This window comes from Capricornis sumatraensis, chromosome 4 (genome assembly GCF_032405125.1).
Source record: "Capricornis sumatraensis isolate serow.1 chromosome 4, serow.2, whole genome shotgun sequence".
NCBI lineage: Eukaryota > Metazoa > Chordata > Mammalia > Artiodactyla > Bovidae > Capricornis > Capricornis sumatraensis.
The window spans coordinates 134,421,208-134,446,805 of NC_091072.1; the positions used below are offsets into that span (position 1 = coordinate 134,421,208).

General features: G+C 37.2%; 1 protein-coding gene across 2 annotated transcripts in view; it reads right to left on the reverse strand.

Moving 5' to 3' along the window:
* Positions 1–25,598, reverse strand: part of AEBP2 (AE binding protein 2) — a 62,861-nt gene that overhangs the window by 19,708 nt on the left and 17,555 nt on the right. For both annotated transcript variants that reach the window (XM_068970724.1, XM_068970723.1), the window contains exons 2-3: positions 21,233–21,440; positions 13,340–13,447 (exon numbers count right to left, since the gene is read on the reverse strand). In XM_068970724.1, coding sequence (XP_068826825.1) covers positions 13,340–13,447; positions 21,233–21,440 — 316 coding nt within the window. The remainder of the gene's footprint in view (positions 1–13,339; positions 13,448–21,232; positions 21,441–25,598) is intronic.

The window sequence follows — 25,598 nt, forward strand, 5'->3', positions numbered from 1 at the left end:
GAAAAGAGCACTTTCAATGAAAACAAATACAAGAGAATCACACACCTTTCACTAAAACACAAATTCATTTACCCTAACAGAAATTTTAAATGTCACTTATCAATATTCCACTCATTTAGTGTTTATCACGGACAAGGTGAGAGACAAATCTGTTGCCTCAAATGGTCTTAGTGCATTCACTCCTCGTAACAGAAGTATTTCATGGTGTTGAGTGACCTTACTGTTCAAATAGTCAATGTTTCATCCACACATACAATAATGACCACTGAACATTAGCTACCACACATGGTGCTGATTTTCAAAAAAAAAGCAAACTCATTTCAACAATCAGGGGAAAAACTGGTGGTTGGAAAAGTGTTTCAAATGTTCTATCTCTTGAATCCACTGAAACATTTGTTAGCTGCTATTGTGGGCATGTAGCTGTTACAAAGTTTGAAACATGGAATGACAGTTTTTTCAAACAGATCTGTTCAAATGAAGCAGCACCAAGACTGTCATTCATGGTCATATTCCCGTAAGTGCTATAAAAATCTACAAGGGGCTACTGAAACACAGAGCAGAAAACAGAAGATACAGGAGTATTTATTAGCAAGTAATCTAAAAGAAAACAAAAATTCCAGGTACAAATGTTGGCTTCTTAGTTTTGACAAATGTACCACAGTACGTGAGATGATAACATTGGGGGAAAGAATGGGGTGAAGGTATATGAGTACTCTCTGTACTATCTCTGCACATTTTCTGTTAACTTTAAAAATTTTCTGAAACAAAGTTTTTAACATTCTCTGGTAGAAAGCACAGCCTAAACAAAACCACAAGCAGGGCAAAAGGAGATCCATTTGAGATGTACAAGTAGTTCAGTATTTGGCTGGAACACAATTCCTATGAAGATATAGTAAAGGAATAAATGAGAAGAGAGAAGCAGATAAGTATCAGATATGATATTATACATCATGCTAAGAAATATGGATGTTTTCATTTACAGAGATGGAGGAGTTACCAAGGATTTCAAATAGCAATAAGTAAGTGAACCTTAGAAGATGAACTGGGAGATGAATAATACAAGAGCACAATGAGAAGTAGTAATAGTATTCACAATACACCGAGAGGCAAGCAAATTGATAGGATTTGGGAATGTATATGGGGGCAGTATATGAGAAGTCGAGAGAAGAATCAAGAATAATCAAGGACTCTTAAAGTCAGGATCACTGGATGGAAGATCTTACTATTTACTGAGTCTAAAATAGAACCATGGTTGAAATGGAAAACCAAGCTTCTGTACATATTAAGTTCGAAATGCTCCATAAGACATCCAAACAATATTCTATTCTGGAATCCAAGAGGGAAAATTAGGGCTAGATGTAAACATCTAGAAGTAAGCAGAATATACAGAGTATTTAAAACCAAAGAACTTGATAAGATAAAAACATTTAGGGTGAGAGTTTTTGACAGCAGTCTCCAACATTCAAAAGTGAGGCAGAACAGCAAAGCAGACTCCGAAGGAACAGCCACTGAGTTTCGACGGGGATGAATTACAGGCAAGTGTGGCATCAGGGAGGACCAGAGAGGAAAGAGTAAGTTAATAAAAACGAAGACCCCATACGCAACATTCACAGAGTAAACAGAACATACATCTTTCTTCCCTGTGCTTTCCCCCTACCCCTCCTTTCAAAGAGCTTTGAGTTGGTATCCTCATTCACTAGAGAAATGATGTTTAATTATCAGTTTTGGTAACTAACCACATTCACCCAGTGTTGTAGTAAGCGGTACTTCTCTTACAGGGTCCTCTCATAAGAGAAAACCTTTGTAAACAGAAGTTCTTGGATTTCCCTGGTGGTACAGTGGATAACAATCTGCCTGCCAATGAGGGGACATGCTTCAATCCCTGGTCCAAGAGCATTCCATATGCTGTGAAGCAACTAGGCCTATGAACCACAACTACTGAGCCTGCTCGCCTAGAGCCTGTGCCCTGCAGAAAGAGAAGTCACCATAATGAGAAACCCATGCAACGCAATTGGAGTGGCCCCCGCCCGCCCCAACTAGAGAAAGCCCACATGCAGCACAAAGATCCATCGCAGCCACATAAAGAGTTCTTAAGCCCAGGTGCACATCCAAATCACCAGAAAGATTTTTTAAAATAAAGGAGCAACCAGCAGCACATCAAGAAGATTCTAATTGGTCACGGGCGCAACTCGGGCACCAGAATTTGAATACCCAGTGGCACAGCTCATATAGTCAAAGAAGAATGACCACAAGACTCTTCTTAGATTTCCAAATAACCAGATCCCTACCAGTGACCAATTAGTTTCATGGGTGGGTGGGTGGGTAGGTGTGTGTGTGTGTTAAGGAATCATGTTTTGTTTTTCAGTATCATCATCTTCATTACACTTATTTTCCTTATTTATACTCAAATTGTACCATCTTTGGTCAGTGGAAACCTCCTAAAACCTGGCTGCCAAGGCTAGGTAAAATGAGTGCTTCAGACACAAAAGGACAAAGGAGAATTAAAAACAGAACAGGGTGCTTAAAGTTTTGTATTATTACAGAGAATGTTGAAAAGTAAAATATTCTCAGCCCCCCAAAATATACATACATATATAATGTAATATATATATAAAATATCTGTGAGGTGATGGATGTGTTAATTAACTAAATGGATGGAATCCTTTCGGAATTGTAATGCATATCCAATCATCACAATGTGGACTTTAAATATCTTAGAATTTCATTTGTCAATTATATCTCAATAAAACTGGAGAGAAAAAGCAAAATATTTTTTAAATTATCACGATAAACTACCATTATCAAACACATTACAAAGGAACTGAAGAAGGAACTTTTTCATCACCCATCACAGTGAATGATGTAATAATACTGGCATCACTGTGTCTTGTAACAATTACCACAATTTGCTTATATGCACAACTGTAAGACACGCACAGTTAACAAGGATACAATAGTTTAATCCTGATCTGATAAAATTTCTTTCTTTATCACAATTTAGGCTACGTTCTTGACTCCAAAACACTTAAAACGACTGGCTATTTCGTATATCAGGTCTGAAAGAAAGTCTTAAGTTTTTCGAGCAATACTCTATCACGATGAGAAGTCATTCAGATATGTCACTATTATGAAAGAACATATTGTGCTGCGGGAGACTAGCTGCTGAGGAAAAGTTATAATAATAAATACTGTAATAAATACATCGGCAGACGCTTTAATCTCAGCCACCAAGGAAGCCCAATAAATACATTAGCCCATGGCAACTAAGTGACTACAAGTACTGTGTTCAAAGTAAACAGAAATACTAGAGTAGAAACATATAGAAATAAAAAGAAAACTATGGAGACTATCTAAAAAGTACAACTATGTAATTTCTATCACACTATACAAATTTGTCCAGACAAGTAACTGTCACACTGGCAAAATGGAAATCAAAACGATCACCAAACATGCTGTGTATGACTAATTTTTATTTTCTTCAGTTAAGTAAAATATTACTAAGAACGGTGAGCTGAGGTCAATTAGCCATGATAAAGCTTAATACCAAATGGCCAAGGAGAATGAAAATCACCATTGAAAATAAAGAGCAGAGAATAGCAGAAATAATTTCAAAATCCTAGTCCTATTAACCCATGTAATGTTTTTCCAACTTTAATAATAGAAGGTTTCACTACATTTAACAAAATGGCAACAGCAACTCCCCTCACACAAACTCTAAAGGCACATACAAAGCAGGGGTATATATACAAGACAATGTGAATGTGGTGAGGGGGTGCAGGGAAGGCGCTTGCTTATTAAGGAATAATCTTTGCATTTTCATTATACAAGACAAACATTATTAAAAGAAAAAACTGTATCTGCATTTCAGGAGAATGATTTTATAATACTAAAATCTGATAATGAGCTAACAAGATTATTTTCATATGACATTAACTTTTTTATCATCAAGCACAAAACAAGTATAGGAAATATAAAATTCAGTTTAAACCTAAGCAACACATCAGTGACTTTCATTTATTTCCCGTATCAACTCAATTAGGTCTTTCTGGACTTTTCGTTTCTAACCTTTGCCATTACCAAAAAAACTCAAACAGACTTTTATCATCTGAATCTTTAATCTTGAGACAGTTGCCCCAGAAGCCACATGAGCAAACACTGATAAAATTCAATATGTAAAAATCTGTATTAGATGAACATCAAAATGACAGCCATGTATTACAAGCTTAAGAATAACAATACATGAGTCCATTCTGTAGCTACATGATAGAACAATGGGTAGAAAGCTCTGAAAACAGAGTATCAACTAATAAATTCAGATGGCAATGAAGTTAGAAAAATACTCATTTTGTAACAACCCTCATAGTAATAAATGATTCAGGCAAGAAGCATCAATGGATACTAAAACTAGTTCTCATGGGCAACAATATTATTTATATAGATTCAAAGTGTCCCTCCAAAAACTGATTATCAATTGTAGAGATACAAATGAAAAGTCTGTGGTAGAGAACCTGGAAATTCCTCCTTAACCAAGTGATGCTAGGTAACCTCATCTATGATGGAACAAACTCTTATCAAGTATTCCCTGAAGTGATAATAGTGAGAATTTTTATTTTCTCCAAAAAGACAGAAACTGAATCTGATCACATCAAATAACTCCCAAATAGGGAATATACTACAATAAAACATTTATACTCCTCAAAAATATTACTGCCATAAAACATAAAGAAAGGCTGAGGAAAGTAAGTTTCAAAGCGTTGTGAAACCTAAATGTAATGCATGATGCTCAACTGAATTCTAAACAAAGAGAAAAAAATGGCTATGAAGGACATTACTGGGACAGTCAGTGAAATCTGAATAGCTAATAGCATCAGTGTTAAATTTCTGGATCTTGGTAACTGTACTAAGGTTATATAAATGAGTGTTCCTAGGAAATACACACCCTGAAGAATTTAGGGCTACTGCTCCTCTTAAATGGCTCCTCCAAACAGTGTAGTGTGTGAAGTGTGTGTGTGCAAGAAACAAGGGAGGAAAGGAAAGAGAGAGATGGGAGGGACAAAGACAGATGGAGAGATGGACAGAGAGAAAGCAAATGTGGCAAAATGGTTAATCTGGCTAAAGGGTATATGGGAGTTCCTTCTTTACACGTACCTGTGTGAGAGAGAAATATATGGGAGTTTTCCCATCTTTTTTGCAAGCTGAAATTTTTCAAAATTATAAGTTTAAAAAATTTGCATTTTATAAAAAGGTCAAAATGGGGAAAATATTTGACTCCTATCACAGGAAGGAAATATTTTTCCTACCCTATAAAAAAGAATAATGAGAATAATGAGTAAGCTCAAAAAGTTTTCCATCCTAAAAATACAAAAATAATTAACATGGGGGAAAAAACAATGTGAATATACAGGAAAGTATTTACACTGTATTTACACTATATGTACCTGCATGGTATGCAAGTAGACAGGTATTACCATACACTGGAAGACTGGCAAAATAAAAGAGAATAAATAACAAGCCTCAAAAAGGCTGTTGGGAAACAGGCACTACTATATTCTAACACTGCTGGTGAGAATATAAATTGGTACGTTTTTCTGCAGAGAGAATTTAACAGTATCTTTCAAAAGCAAGCTTAGACATATACTATTTGACTTAGCAAAAGAGCTTCTAGGAATTTATATTAGCTCACAAAAGTAGTGTATAAAAATGAGCTCATAGGTTATATTGTGAAAAACTGGACCAAAAAAGCCCATTAAGGAATGATTAAATAAAATATAGGGAAACTATTCTACAGAAATACTAAATAACCTGAAATGATGTCCAATACAAAACTAAAAAGGTAGGCTAGAGAATTCCCTGGGGACAGTCCAGTGGTTAGAGGAAACCATGGTTCCACTGCCAAGGGTATGGGCTCAACCTCTGGTGAAGGAGCTAAGATTCCCCCAAGCCGTGTGGCACAGCCGAAAAAAAAAAAAAAGATTCAACCATGTAGGTGCAAACTGATTCCATTTATTTCTTTACTTTGTACACATATGCTAAGAAGTCAAATATAATAAATGTTAGATTATATTTACAGTAAACTTTTCAAAATCAAATTTCTTAAACTGAAGCAAGCATGACTTTTGTACCACACTTCGATCTGACAGAGTGCAGGAGAAGAGCAAGCGATAATTAGGAATTAAGACAAAGCTTTGTTGGCTGTGTACGGTCACAGTCTGTTGTAGCCAGCAACGCTATACTAGCCCTTTCTTTTCCTATCTTCCATCCCTTCTCTCTATTCAGGCTTCATTCTCAACAATCAACTAGAACTGAAAGAGAAATGTGTGCTCCACTGTTCATCTCAGCACTGTTTACAATAGCCAGGACATGGAAGCAACCTAGATGTCTGTCAGGAGATGAATGGATAAGAAAGCTACAGTACATATACACAATGGAATATTATGCAGCTATTAAAAAGAATGCATTTCAATCAGTTCTAATGAGGTGGATGAAACTGGAGCCTATTATACAGAGTGAAGTAAGTCATAAACAAAAACACCAATACAGTATAATAACATTCATATATGGAATTCAGAAAGATGGTAATGATGACCCTATATGCAAGACAACAAAAGAGACACAGATGTAAAGAACAGACTTTTGGACTCTGTGGGAGAAGGCGAGGGTGGGATGATGTGAGAATAGCATTGAAACGTGTATTACCACATGTGAAACAGATGACCAGTCCAGGTTTGACGCATGAGACAGGGTGCTCAGGGCTGGTGCCCTGGGACGACCCTGAGGGATACGATGGGGAGAGAGGAGGGAGGGGGGTTCAGGATGGGGGACTCATGTACGCCCATGGCTGATTCATGTCAATGTATGACAAAAAACACTACAATACTGTAATCAGCCTCCAATTAAATAAATTTACAAAAAAATAACTTTAAATGTTTTCAGTAAAGACAGTGTCAATTTCTAAAAATCCCTCGTCAAGACCAATCTATCAATTATTCCACACACAAACCACCAAACCAGAGCAGCCAACATCAAGGCTGCTTAAGATAGGAATAAAACTGAACTCCTTGGCAAATGCTTGAAACATATGGTAAATATAAAAGACAAAATAAATCATGTTAACTCCTTGTAATAACTGGATTCCAGACAGATCGTAAGATAATAAAAGTATGGAAAGACATTTTGCAACCAATTGCTTTTATACTTAGTTTCTAGACAGTCCAAGATTACTACTCAGAATTTTTTTAACGATTTCAAATTGTCACCATAAAGTATCACTGAATGTATGAAACTGCATGTTATTCCTTAAATAGTTCACTTACTCTTTTATGCTTGTCTTTTTTTCAAAATCATGTATTTCTGTAAGTAGTAGTGACAGTTGAAGAAACCTATGAATACACTAAAAACTACTTAATTATATACTTGTTAAGTATTAAGATAAGAAAATTATAAACCTAGACAGCACACTAAAAAGCAGAGACAATACTTTGCCAACAAAGGTCCATCTATTCAAAGGGATGGTTTTTCCAGTAGTCAGGTATGGATGTGAGAGCTGGACTACGAAGAAAGCTAGTGCCAAAGAACTGACGCTTTTGAACTGTGGTGCTGGAGAAGACTCTTGAGCGTCCCTTGGACTGCAAGGAGTTAGACAGGACTGAGCGACCGAACTGAACTGATATACACACACACACACCTCTTGAAATAATCTCCTCTATCACTATAAGACAAAACTATTCTCTGTAAGATCCTCCTCATCTTCATATACCGAGGATTGGCAAAGTTTTAAACACAATACAAGAAACACTAACCATGAAAAAATTGATAGATTAGACTTCACTAAAACTAGAAACTATTCTTCAAAAAATCCTGTTAGGAAAAGGTAAAAAGGATAACCAAAGACAGACTGGCATTCAAATACATATATCTGTCAAAGTACTTATATCCAAAATATATATAAAATTTTATATAATAATAAAAACAAATCATTCCATAAAATAAAAAAAGGGTTTGAATAGGCACTTCACCCAAAAGAGGAAATTCAGAGAGCCAAAGGCTTTGAAAATGTGTTCAACCATTACTCAGCAGGGAAGTAAAAATTAAAGTCACAATGGGATACCACTAAATGGACACTAGAGCGGCTAAAATTAACAAGATGGCAAATATCAAGATCTAGAGCAACTAAAACTCTCATTCACTGCTGGTGGGAACATAAATGTATGACCAATTTGGAAAAGAGTCTGTAGTTTCTAGAGCTAAATATACACTTATCTGTGACTCAGTAATTCCACTCCTAACTATACAACCAAGAGAAATGAGTACATGTCTACCATCAGAAGACATGTGGAAGAGTATGTTTAAGACAGCTTGATTAGTAACAGCCAAAGACTAGAAACAACCAACTTGCCCATCAGAAGGAGAAAGAATAAACTATGGTTTACTGTACACTGGAATACTACACAGCAACTGTTTTTTTGAAATGACTGGTACACAGGGAACTTCCCCGGTGGCTCAGCAGTCAAGAATCTGCCTGCAATGCAGAAGACATGGGCTCAGGAAGATTCCCTGGAGAAGGAAATGGCAACCCACTGCACTATTCTTGCCTGGAGACTCCCATGGACAGAGGGGCTGGCAGGCTACAGTCTATGGGGTCACAAAGGAGTCAGACACAACTTAATGACTAAATAAGATAACAACCTACAACAGGACAAATCTCACTGCTATTTTGTTGAATGAAAACAGCCAGACACAGAAGCTCATACAACTAAGTCAAGATGATAGAAATCATAATCTGGTCTAAGGGAAGGAGTGAAAATATTCCTTATCGGAATGGTGGTTACACAGGTACATGCAAACATATGAAATACTTAAGTATACTTCAGATGGGGAAACAGTGGAAACAGTGTCAGACTTTATTTTGGGGGGCTCCAAAATCACTGCAGATGGTGACTGCAGCCATGAAATTAAAACATGCTTACTCCTTGGGAGAAAAGTTATGACCAACCTAGATAGCATACTGAAAAGCAGAGACATTACTTTGCCAACAAAGGTCCATCTAGTCAAGGCTATGGTTTTTCCTGTGGTCATGTATGGATGTGAGAGTTGGACTGTGAAGAAGGCTGAGCGCCGAAGAATTGATGCTTTTCAACTGTGGTGTTGGAGAAGACTCTTGAGAGTCCCTTGGACTGCAAGGAGATCCAACCAGCCCATTCTGAAGGAGATCAGCCCTGGGATTTCTTTGGAAGGAATGATGCTAAAGCTGAAACTCCAGTACTCTGGCCACCTCATGTGAAGAGTTGACTCACTGGAAAAGACTCTGATGCTGGGAGGGATTGGGGACAGGAGGAGAAGGGAACGACAGAGGATGAGATGGCTGGATGGCATCACTGACTCGATGGACGTGAGTCTGGGTGAACTCCGGGAGTTGGTGATGGACAGGGAGGCCTGGCGTGCTGTGATTCATGGGGTCACAAAGAGTCGTACACGACTGAGCGACTGAACTGAACTGAAACACTTAAACGTACACTGTGATATGTTACAACTAAAAAAAAAATTTCCAAAGGGAGTTGTCTCAAGAATCATCACACGATCCCATTTCTGTAGTCAACTCCCACTCAACTTCTACTACTCTTTCCCAGTCCCATTAATTGGTCACTAATCCATGTTTCCAGAGAACCTTTTGACAGACATTTATTGCCACTTAACATTTTATTAGATAGTGGACGGCACAGGAGCCTGGCATGCTGCAGTCCATGGGGTTGCAAAGAATCAGAGGTGACTTAGCAACTGAATGACAACAAATCAATGACTTTTGTTTTTTTATTTTCTTGGGCTCCAAAATCTCTGCATATGGTGACAGCAGCCTCGAAATTAAAAGATATTTGCTCCTTGGAAGAAGAGCTATGACAAAATCTAGACAGCATATTAAAAAAGCAAAGACATTACTTTGCCAACAAAGGTCTGTCTACTCAAACCCACGGTTTTTCCAGTAGTCATGTATGGATGTGAGAGCGGACTACAAAGAAAGCTGAGTGACAAAGAATTGATGTTTTCGAAATGTGGTGTTGGAGAAGACTCTTGAGAGTCCCTTGGACTGCAAGGAGATCTGACCAGTCAATCCTAAAGGAAATCAGTCCTGAATATTCATTGGAAGGACTGATGCTGAAGCTGAAACTCCAATACTTTGGCCACCTGGTGCAAAGAACTGACTCACAGGAAAAGACTCTTGATGCTGGGAAACACTGAAGGCAGGAGAAGGGGACGACAGTGGATGAGATGGTTGGATGGCATCACCGACTTGATGGACATGAGCTTGAGCAAGCTGCGGGAGTTGGTGATGGACAGGGAAGTCTGGCGTCCATGGGGTCGCTACTGCACTGAACTGAAGACATTTTATTACTAAAACCTACTTAGATCTGTAAAATCTGAAAGAAAAAAAGTTCTCTAAAGGGCAGAGGTCTCCATTCTCATTCACCCTGCTTTCCAATGTCTAGCACAATGCTATGTAATGCAAATATCAACAAAAGCTTTTTTGAATCAAATGGTTCCTACTATTTACAGAACAATGCCTCACTAAATCACACCCTTTAACTTGTCTTTTAAAGAGTTTCTTTCCCCCTCTTCAGTGAAACTCTTCCACAGCTTCTAAAAAGAGATTTGGGGGAAAAAATCCATTTCTATGGACTGTGAAATTAACTTGAACATCATAACCAACCAGTAAAAGAATGGCTGCCTTAAAGAAAAATATATGGAAAGGAACATAATGGGAAAGTAAATGATTCTCTTACTTTTAACAATAAGCTCTTACATTTACTATATACCATACAGTTCTACAAAGTGAAGTCGCTCAGTCGTGTCCCACTCTTTGCGACCCCATGGACTGTAGCCTACCAGGCTCCTCTGTCCATGGGATTTTCCAGATAAAAGTACTGGAGTGGGTTGCCATTTCCTTCTCCAGGGGAAATTCCCAACCCAGGGATCAAACCCAGGTCTCCCGTATTGTAGGCAGACGCTTTACCATCTGAGCCACCAGGGAAGCCACCAGTTCTATGAGGTAACCACTATTACCAGTAAGTTAGACAGGAAGTTCAAAAAACTGTCCCAGGTCACATGAGGACCAGAACCTGCAGTATGAGAAGAGGGAAGACTAGGAAGTTAATGTTACAGAACACACATGCCAACAGAAAGCTCAATGAGACTATTTTTTAGAGAATAAAGAAAAAGAAATCCAAATGGTTGGTTAAACATATGAAAAGATGCCCTATTTCACTGATAATAAAGGAAAACCAAATTAAAACTACATCAGGGGAGGGAATTAATTCCCTGGCAGTGCAGTGGTTAAAACTTGGCGCTTTTACTTTGGGGGGACCAAGGTTCAATCTTTGGTCAGGGAAGTAAGATCCCACAAGCTGGCAACTTCCCTGGTGGTCTAGTGGCTAAGAATCTGCCTGCCAATGCAGGGGACAAAGGTTTTATTCCTGGGCTGGGAAGAGCCCACATGCGGCGGAACAACTAAGCCTGTGCTCTAGAGCCTGAGCTCCACAAGAGAAGCCACATGAGCAACTCCAGCACCGCAACAATGTGCAGCCCCACCCCTGCACCTTCCCCGCAACTAGAAAAAGTCGGTGTGCAGCAGGAAGACCCAGAGTAGTCAAAACCAGATAAATCCATCTTGTGCTGTGCTGTGCTAGGCTCAGTCACTGAACTGAGTCTGACTCTTTGCCACCTCATGGACTGTAGCCCGCCAGGCTCCTCTGTCCTTGGGGATTCTCCAGGCAAGAGTACTGGAGTGGGTTGCCACACCCTCCTCCAGGGGATCTTCCCAACCCCCGGGATCAAACCCAGGTCTCCTGCATTGCAGGTGGATTCTTTACCAACTGAGCCACCAGGGAAGACCAAAATAAATCTTAAGGGGAGGAGAGGGATGCAATTGATGGGACAACCACTACATCAGGATGCAATTTCTCACCTATTAGATTGGCAAAAATATAAAAGTTTGACAAAACCCTCTTAACAAAGCTGTGAAGAAAGCAGACACTCTAACATTGCTGATAAAGGCACAACCCCCAGCGAGGCAGTGCAGCAATATTTATTGAAATTATCAGTGGTTATATAGCTTTTGCACTACTTGCAACAGCACAGGACTGAAATCGACCGAAGCAGCTATACAAGTTTGGTTAAATGAACGGCTATAGCCACACAATGGAATACTAAGAAGCTGTTAAAAAGAGACTATTCTTTATGAACAGATATGAAAAGATCTCTACTACAGAGCATGTTACACAAGCAAGGTACACATACACACAATAAAATTCTTGATAATGGGAGAAACTTGGTACAGGACATAAGGGAACTCTAATCTTTGTAATGTTTCTGTAAAACTAAAACTGCTCTAAAATATAAAGTTTATAAAAAATAAGATACAGAGAGTATATAACTTATTAGATGTTGTGTAAGCAGAAGGATAACGATACTACATATGAATCTACTTGTAGTTCCATAAAGAATTCATCAGTAATTAAGAAGAACAATTATATATTCAGGGGAGAGAAAATAAGAAAGGTATAAAGATTTCGGAATATAAATTTTCTTTATAAATTTCTTTAAATTGTTAATGATTGTCTTTTCCAGGAAAATTAAGTAATTAAAAAAGAAAATGCACACAAATTACCTACTCCTCTAATGAAACCCAAAGTGAGTTTCTGGCACAGCAGTGTTTATTAATATATACCAGTCGACACTGTATTTAACAACTACTAAACTTCTTTAAAGACAAACTTTTCCTCTCTATGGTATATGCTTTCCATAGTTACAAAGCAAAATATTTTAACTTTTAATGAGGATAAAACGAAAAATCGTTTTTACATGAAATTGCTCAGAATTTCCCAAATACATCTATTTGACACTGTAATTTATGACTAAGCTTAGTAACACGATCTCAAAGTGAGGGAAAGAAATCAAATCCTTTAATGCTCCACAATTTCAAAATTTTTTCATGTAATAATCAGGACTGTTCGCCAATTAAAAAGGCTGAAACCTATGCCACTGAGAAAACATAATTAGAGTACAAGGTACTAACCACAACCAATCAGTTTTAAAGACATCCATTCAAGGTGCTACTCTGCCTACTAGCTGCGCAAAGACCCTACCTCCACACTGACTTTTTTCTGGTTTTCAATTTATAAAAGTCAGATTAAATTATCTTTACCTTCATCTACTTTATAAAATCACATGCATCTACAGAAATATTAAAACAAATGGTTCTTTGAAAAATTTTTAGGAGGGCAAAAGTATGCCTATTAAGAAACGTGTCAACGTGAAGTTAAGAAGAAAAACTCTTACACTTACTTACCTTAAAAGGTTTGTCTCCGCTGTGCGTCAGCATGTGCCTCTGTAACCAACTCTGGCTGGTTGATGGAGTGTTATATACTTTACAGCCTTTCCATAAGCAAACAAACACCTGTTAACAGAAGAGCCATAATCATTTTCATCACTTTTTTCAACAGGGACTTTTATTCCCTATAAATTCAAATAAACATGCTGCCAAGTCTTCAATTGACAAAGAGACATTGAATGTACCAGTCAATCAAAACGCTTACTGTAGGTACTTTCTGAACCTCCCACATGAGGCACAGTTTTAACCATTCCCCTTTAAGGCTGCTGTCCACTCCCTCAATAAGGAACTGATATACCAATCCCAATGAGCCATTCAGAAGGAAATCTACAAAATATTAACAATACAGTCCTAAGAACTAGAACAATGGACCATAATTTAATTTTTTGTTTACTGCATGAAAGAACAAGCACGTACTAACTGTAAATACTAGGAATATATAAAGGTATAAAGAAATGACGACAATAAATCAAAAGTCAACTGGTAGTTACTGATAGTTTCACCTTCAAAAAATGAGTGAACAAATTTTCCAATCATAATTTTGCTGCTCTTGATTTCCTATTCTCAAATGCATACCAACGTTTATATTATATTTATATTGTTTTGATTTATTTAAAATGATTCCCAATTGTCTTGATTATGAAGCAAAATCTAATACAGAATGCTAAAATTAATACAGTTGCAGAAGCTATGACAGCAGTTACTCTATAATAATAGACCCACATTGTTGGGTTCAGGTAACTGAGTATGACTGGGTTAACAACTAACATGATTTTTACCATCTTCCTACACTGAGATACCAATTTTTTTTGACTGATTCTATTTTTATCAAACTGAAAACTGCTCCCCATCACTGGTAAAAGAAGTATGAACCTACAGTAACAATTACATTCAAAGAACCATTTATAGGCTCTGTTCTTTTCTAAGGTTACAACAATTATGAATAGAGCCACACTTTGAAGATTATAATGTACTGCATATAGAACAAAACAAAGATACACACAGGACTGAGGAAACAATCAGTAAACAGTATGTTTGAAGGAAAATTTTCAGAAATCTAGAAAAACAGTCTAAAATAACTTAGATCAATTTTTACTCAAAACCATTTCACAATGAGATAACACTGTTATTGCTGTGCTTAATGCATTTGCTAGTTTCTTTTAGTTAAGCAGATATGATGTCACATTTCCTCCTCAATATTTAAAATTCCTTAAAAAATACAAAATTCCTGACCCTAGTACATGTTTATAAAATGATTCCTAAAGTTCCCAAAATTAAATGCCACTTTTTAATGAATGTAGAGAAGTCTTTAAAGGTATACCAATATGCTGTGAAGACTAATTCAGTGTTTAATAATCATATGTGGATATCAATCCTATCAATTTCCTAACTCAAGAATACAAAGACTCAGTCTTAAATTTTCAATCTAAGTAATAAACAGACTGGTTTAAAATGCTTTCACAAGTCATACACAAACAGGTATGTCCTAAAGCAAGTATTTGGGAACAAAATTAATCTCAGTTATACAAAAAAAAAAAAAAACACAGTAAAGAATTGTTAGAACACTTAAGAAATGCCTGTGCTGAGTTACTCTCAAAGAAACAACAATGTAAATACTCACATTCTGTCCCTACTCAACAGCTACAGTTGGGAGAACCAACCATGTCTGATTTCTAATTCTTTTTTCTCTGAACAAACACTGCTGCTGCTGCTGCTAAGTCACTTCAGTCGTGTCCGACTCTGTGCGACCCCACAGACGGCAGCCCACTAGGCTCCTCTGTCCCTGGGATTCTCCAAGCAAGAATACTGGAGTGGGTTGCCATTTCCTTCTCCAATGGATTAAAGTAAAAAGTGAAAGTGAAGTCACTAATAGGAGGCAATTACCGGCCATGTGATTCCATAAGATAACAGCCTCTAGTGTGAACAGGTATGGTCTATCCTTCTAGACGGAATAATGTCCAGTAACACTATTAGGGCAGCAACACCTTCGGGTTCAAAGAAAAACCATAACCTTCAACCTAGTGAATTTTATAGGAAATGAGTTAAGTGTAAAGAAATCAAAGCAAACTATGTTTAGCTATATGGAATATTAATACCTGAAAACTACTCTGAGGGGAGAGCGGAGAAGTAAGCTTGCATAAGGATAATCTTGATACACAAAATGGGCACTAAAAATCCATCATCAAGTATTCCCCAAAACCACAAATCTTTAAAGAGCTAAATTTCCTTAAGTCCAGTCCAACATCTGACAAAGGGGTATTTGATCTGAGACTTTCTGTATGCACAACATATGAAAAACATTTACTCCATTTTTAGAAACTTTCTCATTGTAAAAATTAACAATGAAAACATTACAGCTCAATATGAATGGAATTATTCAAGAAGAAAATCTGACATGGTTCCTCTAAACTATCTTAAAATGAATTAAGATCTAACTATGTTAATTAGAACACTGAGGTTCATAGTCCAGTCTTTCATGATAAACTGGCTTAGTTAAAACAGGCTGTATTAGAGATAACAAACAGGACAAAAGTAAACAACCTAAACTCTATCCAGCCCTTTCTTATTTTGCAGCTACACAACCTTCAAAGAACTTACGTCTCTATTTCCTCTGTCACCAAATAGATGCTACGAGCACACACTTGTTGTAAGTCCAGAACACAATGAAAATACAAGATAATATTTTCTCCCAGGACCAGTTAACAGAAAACTTGGGTTTACATTAGACACTGGAGGTCCCTTCTCAAAATAACTGCTGCCAATTTTTTTCTGACAGACTGTCCAAGGAAAAAAACGGCGCGTGGCCATTAAAAGAATATTTTTCTACTACCAACTTCAGATTTACAATGACCTAACTTGTAAGATGAAGAGGTCTAAAATTTCAGTGTTAGAGGGAAGTTCAGGCTTTCTGTTAAGAACTCCTCTAGAAAACCTTGCCCATTACTGCCAGAACAGGTCAGCTTTACCGTCAGGGGTCCCCTCCAAAAGGCCTAAAATGAAGAAGCTTGTACAAACCGAGGGTAGTCCTAGTCTCCTTACTTTGGTCAATTTTCCTGAACTAAAGTATCTACCTGAATGTATGCTTGGGCTTCCCTGGTAGCTAAGACGGTAAAAATCTCCTGCAATGCAGGAGACCTGAGTTCAATCCCTGGGGTCAGGATGATTCCCCCGAGAAGGAAATGGCAATTTACTCCAGTATTCTTGCCTGGGAAATCCCATGGACAGAGGAGCCCGTACAGTCTACGGGGTCACAAGAGAGTCAGACACAACTGAGAGACTAAACAATAACACAAGTTCTACACCTATGATGGATTGTGTGACAGTAAAAATAAATGCACTTACACCTGATTACCAAAATATCACACATGAAGTGCATAAATGAATCCATCAAAAAATTAAGTAAATAGACTCACTGCAAAATAATACAACACAACCTAACAAAGTCTAATAAGCATGTGTAAGGAAAATTCTGTTACTACTGGTAAAGTAAAATCAGTGTAATACTCTAAATAGAGCCAGTAAGCAATATAATTTACATCCTCAGAGGGAGTAAAAAAAAACCCCTACTTTTACTAAATAATTACATTCCTTCTGTAGTAAAACGATACAAAAAGATTTTATATTAAATAAGAGACAGACAATCTAAAATAAAGTCAGGAAGGGGTTGAATGGATGATCTTAAGGTTCCTTTAAGCTCTTAGAAAAAAATTATTTCAGTTTTTCACAAAATGTGAACATATAAAAGAGAAGTAAATGTTTTTTATATCTAATTATTTTGTCTCTAATCAGTCTACTCTTTCAAGATGTAAAATGAAGGCTATAATTTTGTATTCTGTAATTTTTAACCACATTAAATGTGTTAACATTTTCAATTTCCTCTGTTAAAAGATATTTAATAAACAGAGAACAACTATTTGGTAAGCTCTCACAATAAAAGGAAAAAACATCCCTCATTTATTGCAAAAGATATGCCCAATTTAATGTTGTATTCAGAATCTAGTGATATCAGACTGGCAATCAAAACTCAATCTGACCTCCTAAGATTGACCCCATTTCCTAGCAGCATTCAATGTAACCATGAGAGTCTACAAGCCTAATTTTATGTAACATCAAGGTAACTCATTCAACTCTCCAAACAGTAATACCCTGTCATCACCTCCCCCAAAATATCCCTCTGGCCCTCTTGCCTCAAGCACACCAAAGAACATATACAAAAGTAAACTTAATAAAAATAACACATGTAAGAGCACCCCTGATAAACAGATTTCTTTCTGGCAACTGTTTTTAAAGTGAGAAATAGTTAAGACAAGGGAAAAAAAAAAAAACCAGTACATTAATGGATCTTACTGAACCACTGAAATCCTACAAGATGAAGTTCCCCTTCTACCAAGACTTACGTGTGTAATAAGAGGACACAGGCCTTTGAAATTTGACTAGCAAAATAGCTCGGTCTAGTTTCTGAAATCCAGTCATGCATGGAAGTATGAACCCAAGAACATAATTCTGTTTTACTGAACAAAAGATTAAGTTTTTTCTTGCTTGTCTTTATTTTATAGAAAAGAAAGTACTTTCATGACTTTTTTTTAAAAAGGTATATTCAAGAAAAAAAGGTGCTTAAATGATAAGTTTAACTTTTACTATAGGATTAAGTATCCACCCACTCTGACATATGAAAAGGTTAGAAAACCTTAAAATTCCACTTGCCTTCAGCCTCCAAATACAGTTAAAGTCCACATGGCATGGCAACATAAATAGCTTAAGGCAGGTAAAGAAGTTACTAAGCTGTTATAGTTTTGGTTTTCCCAGGGTGAACAGCAGAGTGGGATGAGAAAAAGAACAGGAATTAATGCAGGATGTAGATCTTGCTACCTTACTGGCTCCAGAAGAACTGTCATCTTTCAGTAACTAGAAACATAAAACCTTCTAGAGTTGCCAATAATTTTCCTCACTTGTTTCTGTTCCACTGTGACAGTTTCACATTTGGGGTAGAAAGAAGAGAATTAAAAACTCTTTAAAAATGTCATCAAAATCAGCTGTTTTCCACTATACAGGAGAGAAAGCGAGAATACTCAAATTTAAAGACAGAAAGTAGGACCATGGTTACTAGAGGTTAGCAGAAGGGAGGATTAGGGAGGTATTATTTAACAGGTACAGATTTCAGTATGGGACGATAAAAGAGTTACAGAGAGGGATAGTAATCATTGCAGAGCAATGTGAATGTACTTAATAATGCCACTGAAGTGCACACTTAAAAATAATTAAAATGATTTTTTAAAAATATCCTTTCAAAGAGGTCATTAAAAAAAAAAAATTAACAACTACTCAATTGTAGCTGAAATCAGGCGTGTTCAGGGTGGTATGGCCATAACATAACTACTCTATTTTAAAGCACAAACCAGATTGAGATTTTCTAAATTATTTAGCAGTAATCAAGTTTTGGGCTTCTCTGGTGGCTCAGTGGTAAAGAATCTGCCTGCAATGCAGGAGACACAGATGTAGGTTCAATCCCGGGTCAGGAAGATCCCATAGAGGGCATGGCAATCCACTCCAATAGCTCTGCCTGGAGAATTGCACGGACAGAGGAGCCTAGTAGGCTACACTCCACGGGGCTGCACAGAGTCGGACACGACTGAAGCGACTGAGCAAACAACGCATCAAGTTTTCAAATTCTCATTCAAATTTTCATTATGAAAGCTTAAGTCTGGTACACAAAAATAATGGGAATATAATGAAATATATTTTGTTCGTTTAGCTGAGCCTTTAAGTCTGTAGTTTAGCAACTAATGTCCTTCAAAGATCAGAACTCCTTTCTTAAGTCAAAATAGAATTACTTTTAAAATTAGCCAGAGAATCTTATTATTTGTAATAAAGTAATTTTATGAATAAGCATTCAAGAAATGACATGGGGGGTTTCCGTTTCAACAAGTTTAAAGTAGAAATACCAAAACTTCACGCCCGGCTCTGTAATATCAGTAAGATACATGCAGGTGCAGTGATTACATTACACATTCAGTCTGTAACTCCATTTTTCCTACAAATCTGTAAAAGGCTGAAAACATTCTCATAAAGGTTGTGTGACAACTCAACTTGTAGGATCAAGACTTAGAAATGTGAAAGTCTCCTATTACTACTAAGAGATCATTCCTGCAGAGCCTGGGATCCTGCATGTAGCTGCCAAGTTGAGTGACTATAAAGCATCATGCCACGGTTCACAGGACTGCCTTGGTGATATAACAGATGACTCCAAGCACTGGTTTACAAAAGGCAACTCTGTAATGACCAAGAAACCAAGGGATATACACAAGGGGAAATAAAGACTGTTACAAAAGCAGCTTAACCACTGAGCTGGGTTATGCAGTGAAAATACCACATGATGGGCAGAGTTCATTAGCAACTTACTGACCAGAGATGTCTTTTGTTACCCGAATGTTATTGACCAGAGTGTTTCAATATTCACTTACATAACACATTGCCAAACATACATGTTATCTTCTGCAAAAATCCCCCAGTCAATAATATGTTAATACACTCTCTGATATCTACCCAGACCTCATATGTATTAAATCTAATAATGAGACATATGTTCAGTTATACATGTTTAAGTAACTGAAAGAATGCTGAAACATTGTAACATATTGTGATAACAGTAAATATTTTTTAAAAGAAATTTCAAATGCAAAACCACTGGTAAAAATATTAAGAGTCCCTATTATGGCTGTATGCTTTTTAAAAAAGATCAGTAATACAATCTAAATATTAATACTACCTTGGAAACAGTTACCCACTTACTTAAGATTTTAATCATGTTAGTATTAGTGTATCTCAATAGTGATACCATACTGATAGGCAGTGTGAGTGAGTGAAGTCACTCAGTCGTGTCCGACTCTTTGCGACCCCATGGACTGTAGCCTATCAGGCTGCTCCTGTAGCCTATCAGGTTGCTCCGTCCATGGGATTTTCCAGGCAAGAGTGCTGGAGCGGATTGCCATTTCCTTCTCCAGGGGATCTTCCAGACCCAGAAATTGAACCTGGGTCTCCCGTATTGCAGGCAGACGCTTTACCATCTGAGCCACCAGGGAATCCCTGATAGGCAGTGTATGGCCTAATAAATTATCTGTACTTAAAAATGTGACATTAAATTTCTAAAAAACATACTAAGAATGGTTAACTATTCAAGACAAAAATCTAGATAAAGTTGGTAAGTATGTATTGTACTATCAATTTTACAAATATTTTGGTCCATTATGCTGTGACTCACCTAATTTGCTTTAGCTCTTTACTTACTATTCAATAAAAATTATATGAACTGACACAACTAAATGGATTCCTAAAAGTTTATACGTCAATACTAACTGAGCTCTGACAAGACCTGGGAAAGATGATCAATAGTCACAAATAATGAGTACAGATAGCCATTTAACAGGATTGTATATACCAATCCTGACACCAATAGTTTTTCCAGTTAATTTCAGCATCAGGGACAATTTAAGACCACTCTAACAACAGAAATCCCTAAGAATGCCAATTGCTAAAAGCCTTCAACTCAAAACATCAGAACCTTGATACACAGTATTCATTTACAATACTCCCACCATATTTTAAAAAGTCTAATTTCTTCAAAGTAATACACCTAAGAGCAAATTAAAATCCAACACATAATATGTTCCATTTACTTTGATTCAATCAAATATGTGGAAAGTAATTAAAAGGGAAAAAACATTTGAAAAAATAAAACATTTGAAAAATAAAAATTTTTCAAAATTACTTAGAAAAAAAAAAGCCTAACTAGCAAATACAAATTAATAAAACTAATGAAAACAGGGAGTGAAAAAAAGAAATGACAAAACCAACCCCTCCTCGCTGACCATCTACATGTATGGAACGGATGTGATCTGCCAGATCTGGACTAGAGGTGAAGCAAGCCTGGCACTGGTCCCAACAACAATTATAGGCAATATTTTTGCTTGAAGAAGTAGTGCTTCCTTGTCCATTCATCATTGCTGGAGTTGAACGCCCACTGGAAATTGTGCTGTCTACATCCATTATAGTACTGCTTATGCTACAAAAGAAGAAAAAAGGCTGTGTTATTCCTAGAAGTTCACTAACATGAATATGATCTTATAAATAATTAAGATTACCACTTGACATTCTGCCCCATAAAGCATATGACCCATATTTTCCACCAGAAAACAATATGCTTTAAAATTAGTTTCAAATAATTATTCTCTAAAACTAAGCTCACCACATTCCACCCCTTCAAGAGTTCTAAGAAGCATGATAAAATAATAAAGTTTCCAGCTGCAAATAATTTAAAATCAAAAGATTATCTTTACAGTGTTGCAAATCACTTGTTGGTCTTTTCTTCCATTCACTAACCTGAGAAGACAACTACTACCACATCCTACCTCTTTCCATCTCAAAGCAGTTGGGAAATTTTGCTGTATTTTCCCTCTTAATAAAAAAGCAAAAGAGAGAACTAAGTGCAAGAAAAGTTTCTCTGATTTTACCAAAGTCCAAAAAGTACTTTGCTGGTCCTCAATTTTTTTCAAAGTCTTAGGCACCTCAAATCCTTTTACTTTTTATTTAATAAACAAAGTATTAAATACTAGTAATTTTTTATTTACTAAAAAATATTAGTAATAAGTCATTAATAAAAATGAATAATTTTTAATGTTAAGAATTTCACATCATAAAAATTGTAACACATTTTGCCTTCATCTTAAGAGCAATTCACTTTATTTCCTTTCTTCTTATCTTCTCAATAGAAAAATTACATGGAAGTAGCATCAATCACAGAAGGACCAACAGTAAGAATGCTTCAGATTCTAAAACCTATTAAAATCTAGAACTGCCTATACTTAATTTAAGTACCAGTAAACTATACAATTCACATTAACTTTTAAGGGGCATGCTTCCCCATTCCACTAAATTTTTATTATAGAAAATTTCAAAAACACAAAAATGTATATCTAAACCTGAACTCAGATACAGACTACAAACTCATGGTTACCAGCAGGGAGCAGGTAGTGGGGGAGTAAAGACAAGGGGGAGGGACGAAAAGGTACAAGCTACTGTGTATAAGATAAACAGGCTAGCAGAAGGCGATGCACCCCACTCCAGTGCTCCTGCCTGGAAAATCCCATGGACGGAGGAGCCTGGTAGGCTGCAGCCCATGGGGTCACTGAGGGTCGGACACGACTGAGCGACTTCACTGTCACTTTTCACTTTCATGCACTGGAGAAGGAAATGGCAACCCACTCCAGTGTTCTTGTCTGGAAAATCCCAGAGATGGGGGAGCCTGGTGGGCTGCCGTCTCTGGGGTCGCACAGAGAAAGACACAACTGAAGTGACTTAGCAGCATATACTATACAACACAGGGAATATAACTAATAAATGGAATATACCTGTAATCAAAAGTGGGGTCCAGCTGCTTTGCTTGCTGCTCAAAAGCAATCATTAAAGAGGCCAGGCTGGTGGAAAGTCAAGTTTGCTTTCTTTTGGATGGGGGCGGAGAGGGGGGAATGGGAGGGAACCTGTCCAAAGGGCCAACATCTTCCAGTGACCATCAGTGCGCAAGACCTTTTATAGGCTGAGGGAGGGGGTTACATGTAGAAACAGTACAGTCAGCTCTGACAGTCATACAGAAATTGGTCATCTGTGGTCTCATCAGAGTCATCTTGATTGTTTTAAGTACAGTTCAGTTCAGTTCCAGGGTCCGTTTCTTTCCATTTCCTGAGGCCACTTGTCAGAATTGTGGCAGCTTATGTCATGGCCACAGTCTGGTTATCACGTACGTTAACTTCTCTACCTGGTGGGGGTTTCAGTATCTAAGACTGCTCACAGGATATGGCTCAGAGGATTACCTACAGCCCTTGAGAAGGAACTAAAGGTCCTTGACTACATTATTTGGTGTTCTCTGTTTTCCGTTGTTTCTCCATTTTCACATTTCTGATTAAACTTTTTCTTTGGCTAAAGTTTTTTCTACAGACAAAGGCGGGCAGAGGATATCTTCATAACCTTTAAAAATTATGAATCACTATGCTGCACACCTGAAATATATAATATTGTACCATCAACTATATCGCAGTAAGAATAATTAAATCTGAACTCAGTATTAACACTGTCCTGTTTGTTACATATAATTTGTCTTTCTCAATCATCCACAGGTTGCAAACATGATACTTCAACCACAATTATTTCAGCACATCCCTTCTAAAAATAAGAACATTCATCTTTAACCACTGCAACCTTATTTGTTCACACCTAAGACTTAGACTGAATTTTAACTTCTTAAGTAAGCTTAATAATGTCTCAGATTTCTCTTTAAAGGATATTCACATACTGAAGTCCTTCTGCTCCTTGGAAGGGAAGTTATGACCAACCTAGACGCATATTAAAAAGCAGAGACATTACTTTGCCAACAAAGATCCATCTAGTCAAGGCTATGGTTTTTCCAGTGGTCATGTATGGATGTGAGAGTTGGACTATAAAGAAAGCTGAGCACCAAAGAATTGATGTTTTTCAACTGTGGTGTAGGAGAAGACTCTTGAAAGTCCCTTGGACTTTCCATCCCAAGTCCCAGTCCATCCTAAAGAAAATCATTTCTGAATGTTCACTGGAAAGACTAATGTTGAAGCTGAAACTTCAATACTTTGGCCACCTGATGCGAAGAGCTGACTCATTTGAAAGACCCTGATGTTAGGAAAGATTGAGAGCAGGTGGAGAAGGGGACGACAGAGGATGAGATGGTTGGATGGCATCACTGACTCAATGGACATGAGTCTGAGTAAACTCTGAGTTGGTGATAGACAGGGAAACCTGGAGTGCTGCAGTCCATGGGTCACAAAGAGTCATACACAACTGAGCTAGTGAACTGAACTGAAGTCCTCTGGCCAACTATTTCCCAGTCAACCTACAGAGTCTAAATTTCAGCTCTAACACTTCATTCTAAAACTCCATAATCTCTAGAAAACTCTCAAATGTGAATCAATTCTTGAACATCTGAAATTTTACTTATATATTGTCTAAAATTCACCCCACTCCAGTACTCTTGCCTGGAAAATCCCAACGACGGAGGACCCTGGTAGGCTGCAGTCCATGGGGTCACTAAGAGTCGGACACGACTGAGCAAGTTCACTTTCACGCACTGGAGAAGGAAATGGCAACCCACTCCAGTGTTCTTGCCTGAAGAATCCCAGGGACGGGGGAGCCTGGTGGGCTGCTGTGTATGGGGTGGCAGAATTGGACATGACTGAAGTGAATTAGCAGCAGCAGCAGCACTGTCTAAAATCAAATGCATTCATTTTTCAAAGATAACAAAAATGTTTTTAGGATGGTTCAGATATGAAAAATAGGAACTTCCCTGGTGGTCCAGTGGTTGAGAGTCCACACTGCCAATGTGTGGACCAGATCCCCTAATGGTGCAACTAAGACATGGCACAGACAAATAAATAAAGATTTTTAAAAGATAGGAAAAATGACTCAAGATTTCTCTTTAAAGGATATTCACGTATTTAAGTTCATCTGGCTAAGTATCTCCCAGTCTATCTACAGAGTCTAAATTTCAGCTCTAACCCTTCATTCTAAAACTCCGTAATCTCTAGAAAACTCTTAAATGTGAATCAACTCTTGAATATATGAAATTTCATTTGTATATTGTTTCTGCAGAAATAAACCGTTAAGTATAGTTTATACTAAAATACAAATTTTTACTTGAGCCCCAGAAATTCCAAGTTTCATGAGGCCCCTATTTTCCTTGACACTTGCTTCATATATTTTAAAACATTTTCCCTGTAAAGTTCATACTTTCATAAACCATACTGATTATCAACTCCAAAGGCAAATAAATAGTAATTTTAAATGAGCAATCCAGCACGCTCAATTTATAAACAACCTCAGAAAACAGATAAATCTCAATGACCTACTATGGTACAACCTCCAAGTTAAAAAAAAAAAAAAGGAGCCACAGAAGTGCAGGGTAGTACTGTTCCACTCTGCACACCTGAGTGGAGGGAGACAGAGATACAGCCACCCCCCAAAGGCAAACCTCTTTTCAAGGATACACAAAGTGCTGTCTCTGTTGGGGCAGGTGGGAGAAGCAAGACAGACTTTAACTATAAATAAACTTCTGTATTACTTTAACCACATATCTCCATTGCTTTTACTTGAAAGTCCAAAATTAGCTGAAATGAAACCAAATTAATTTGCTTTAAATTGA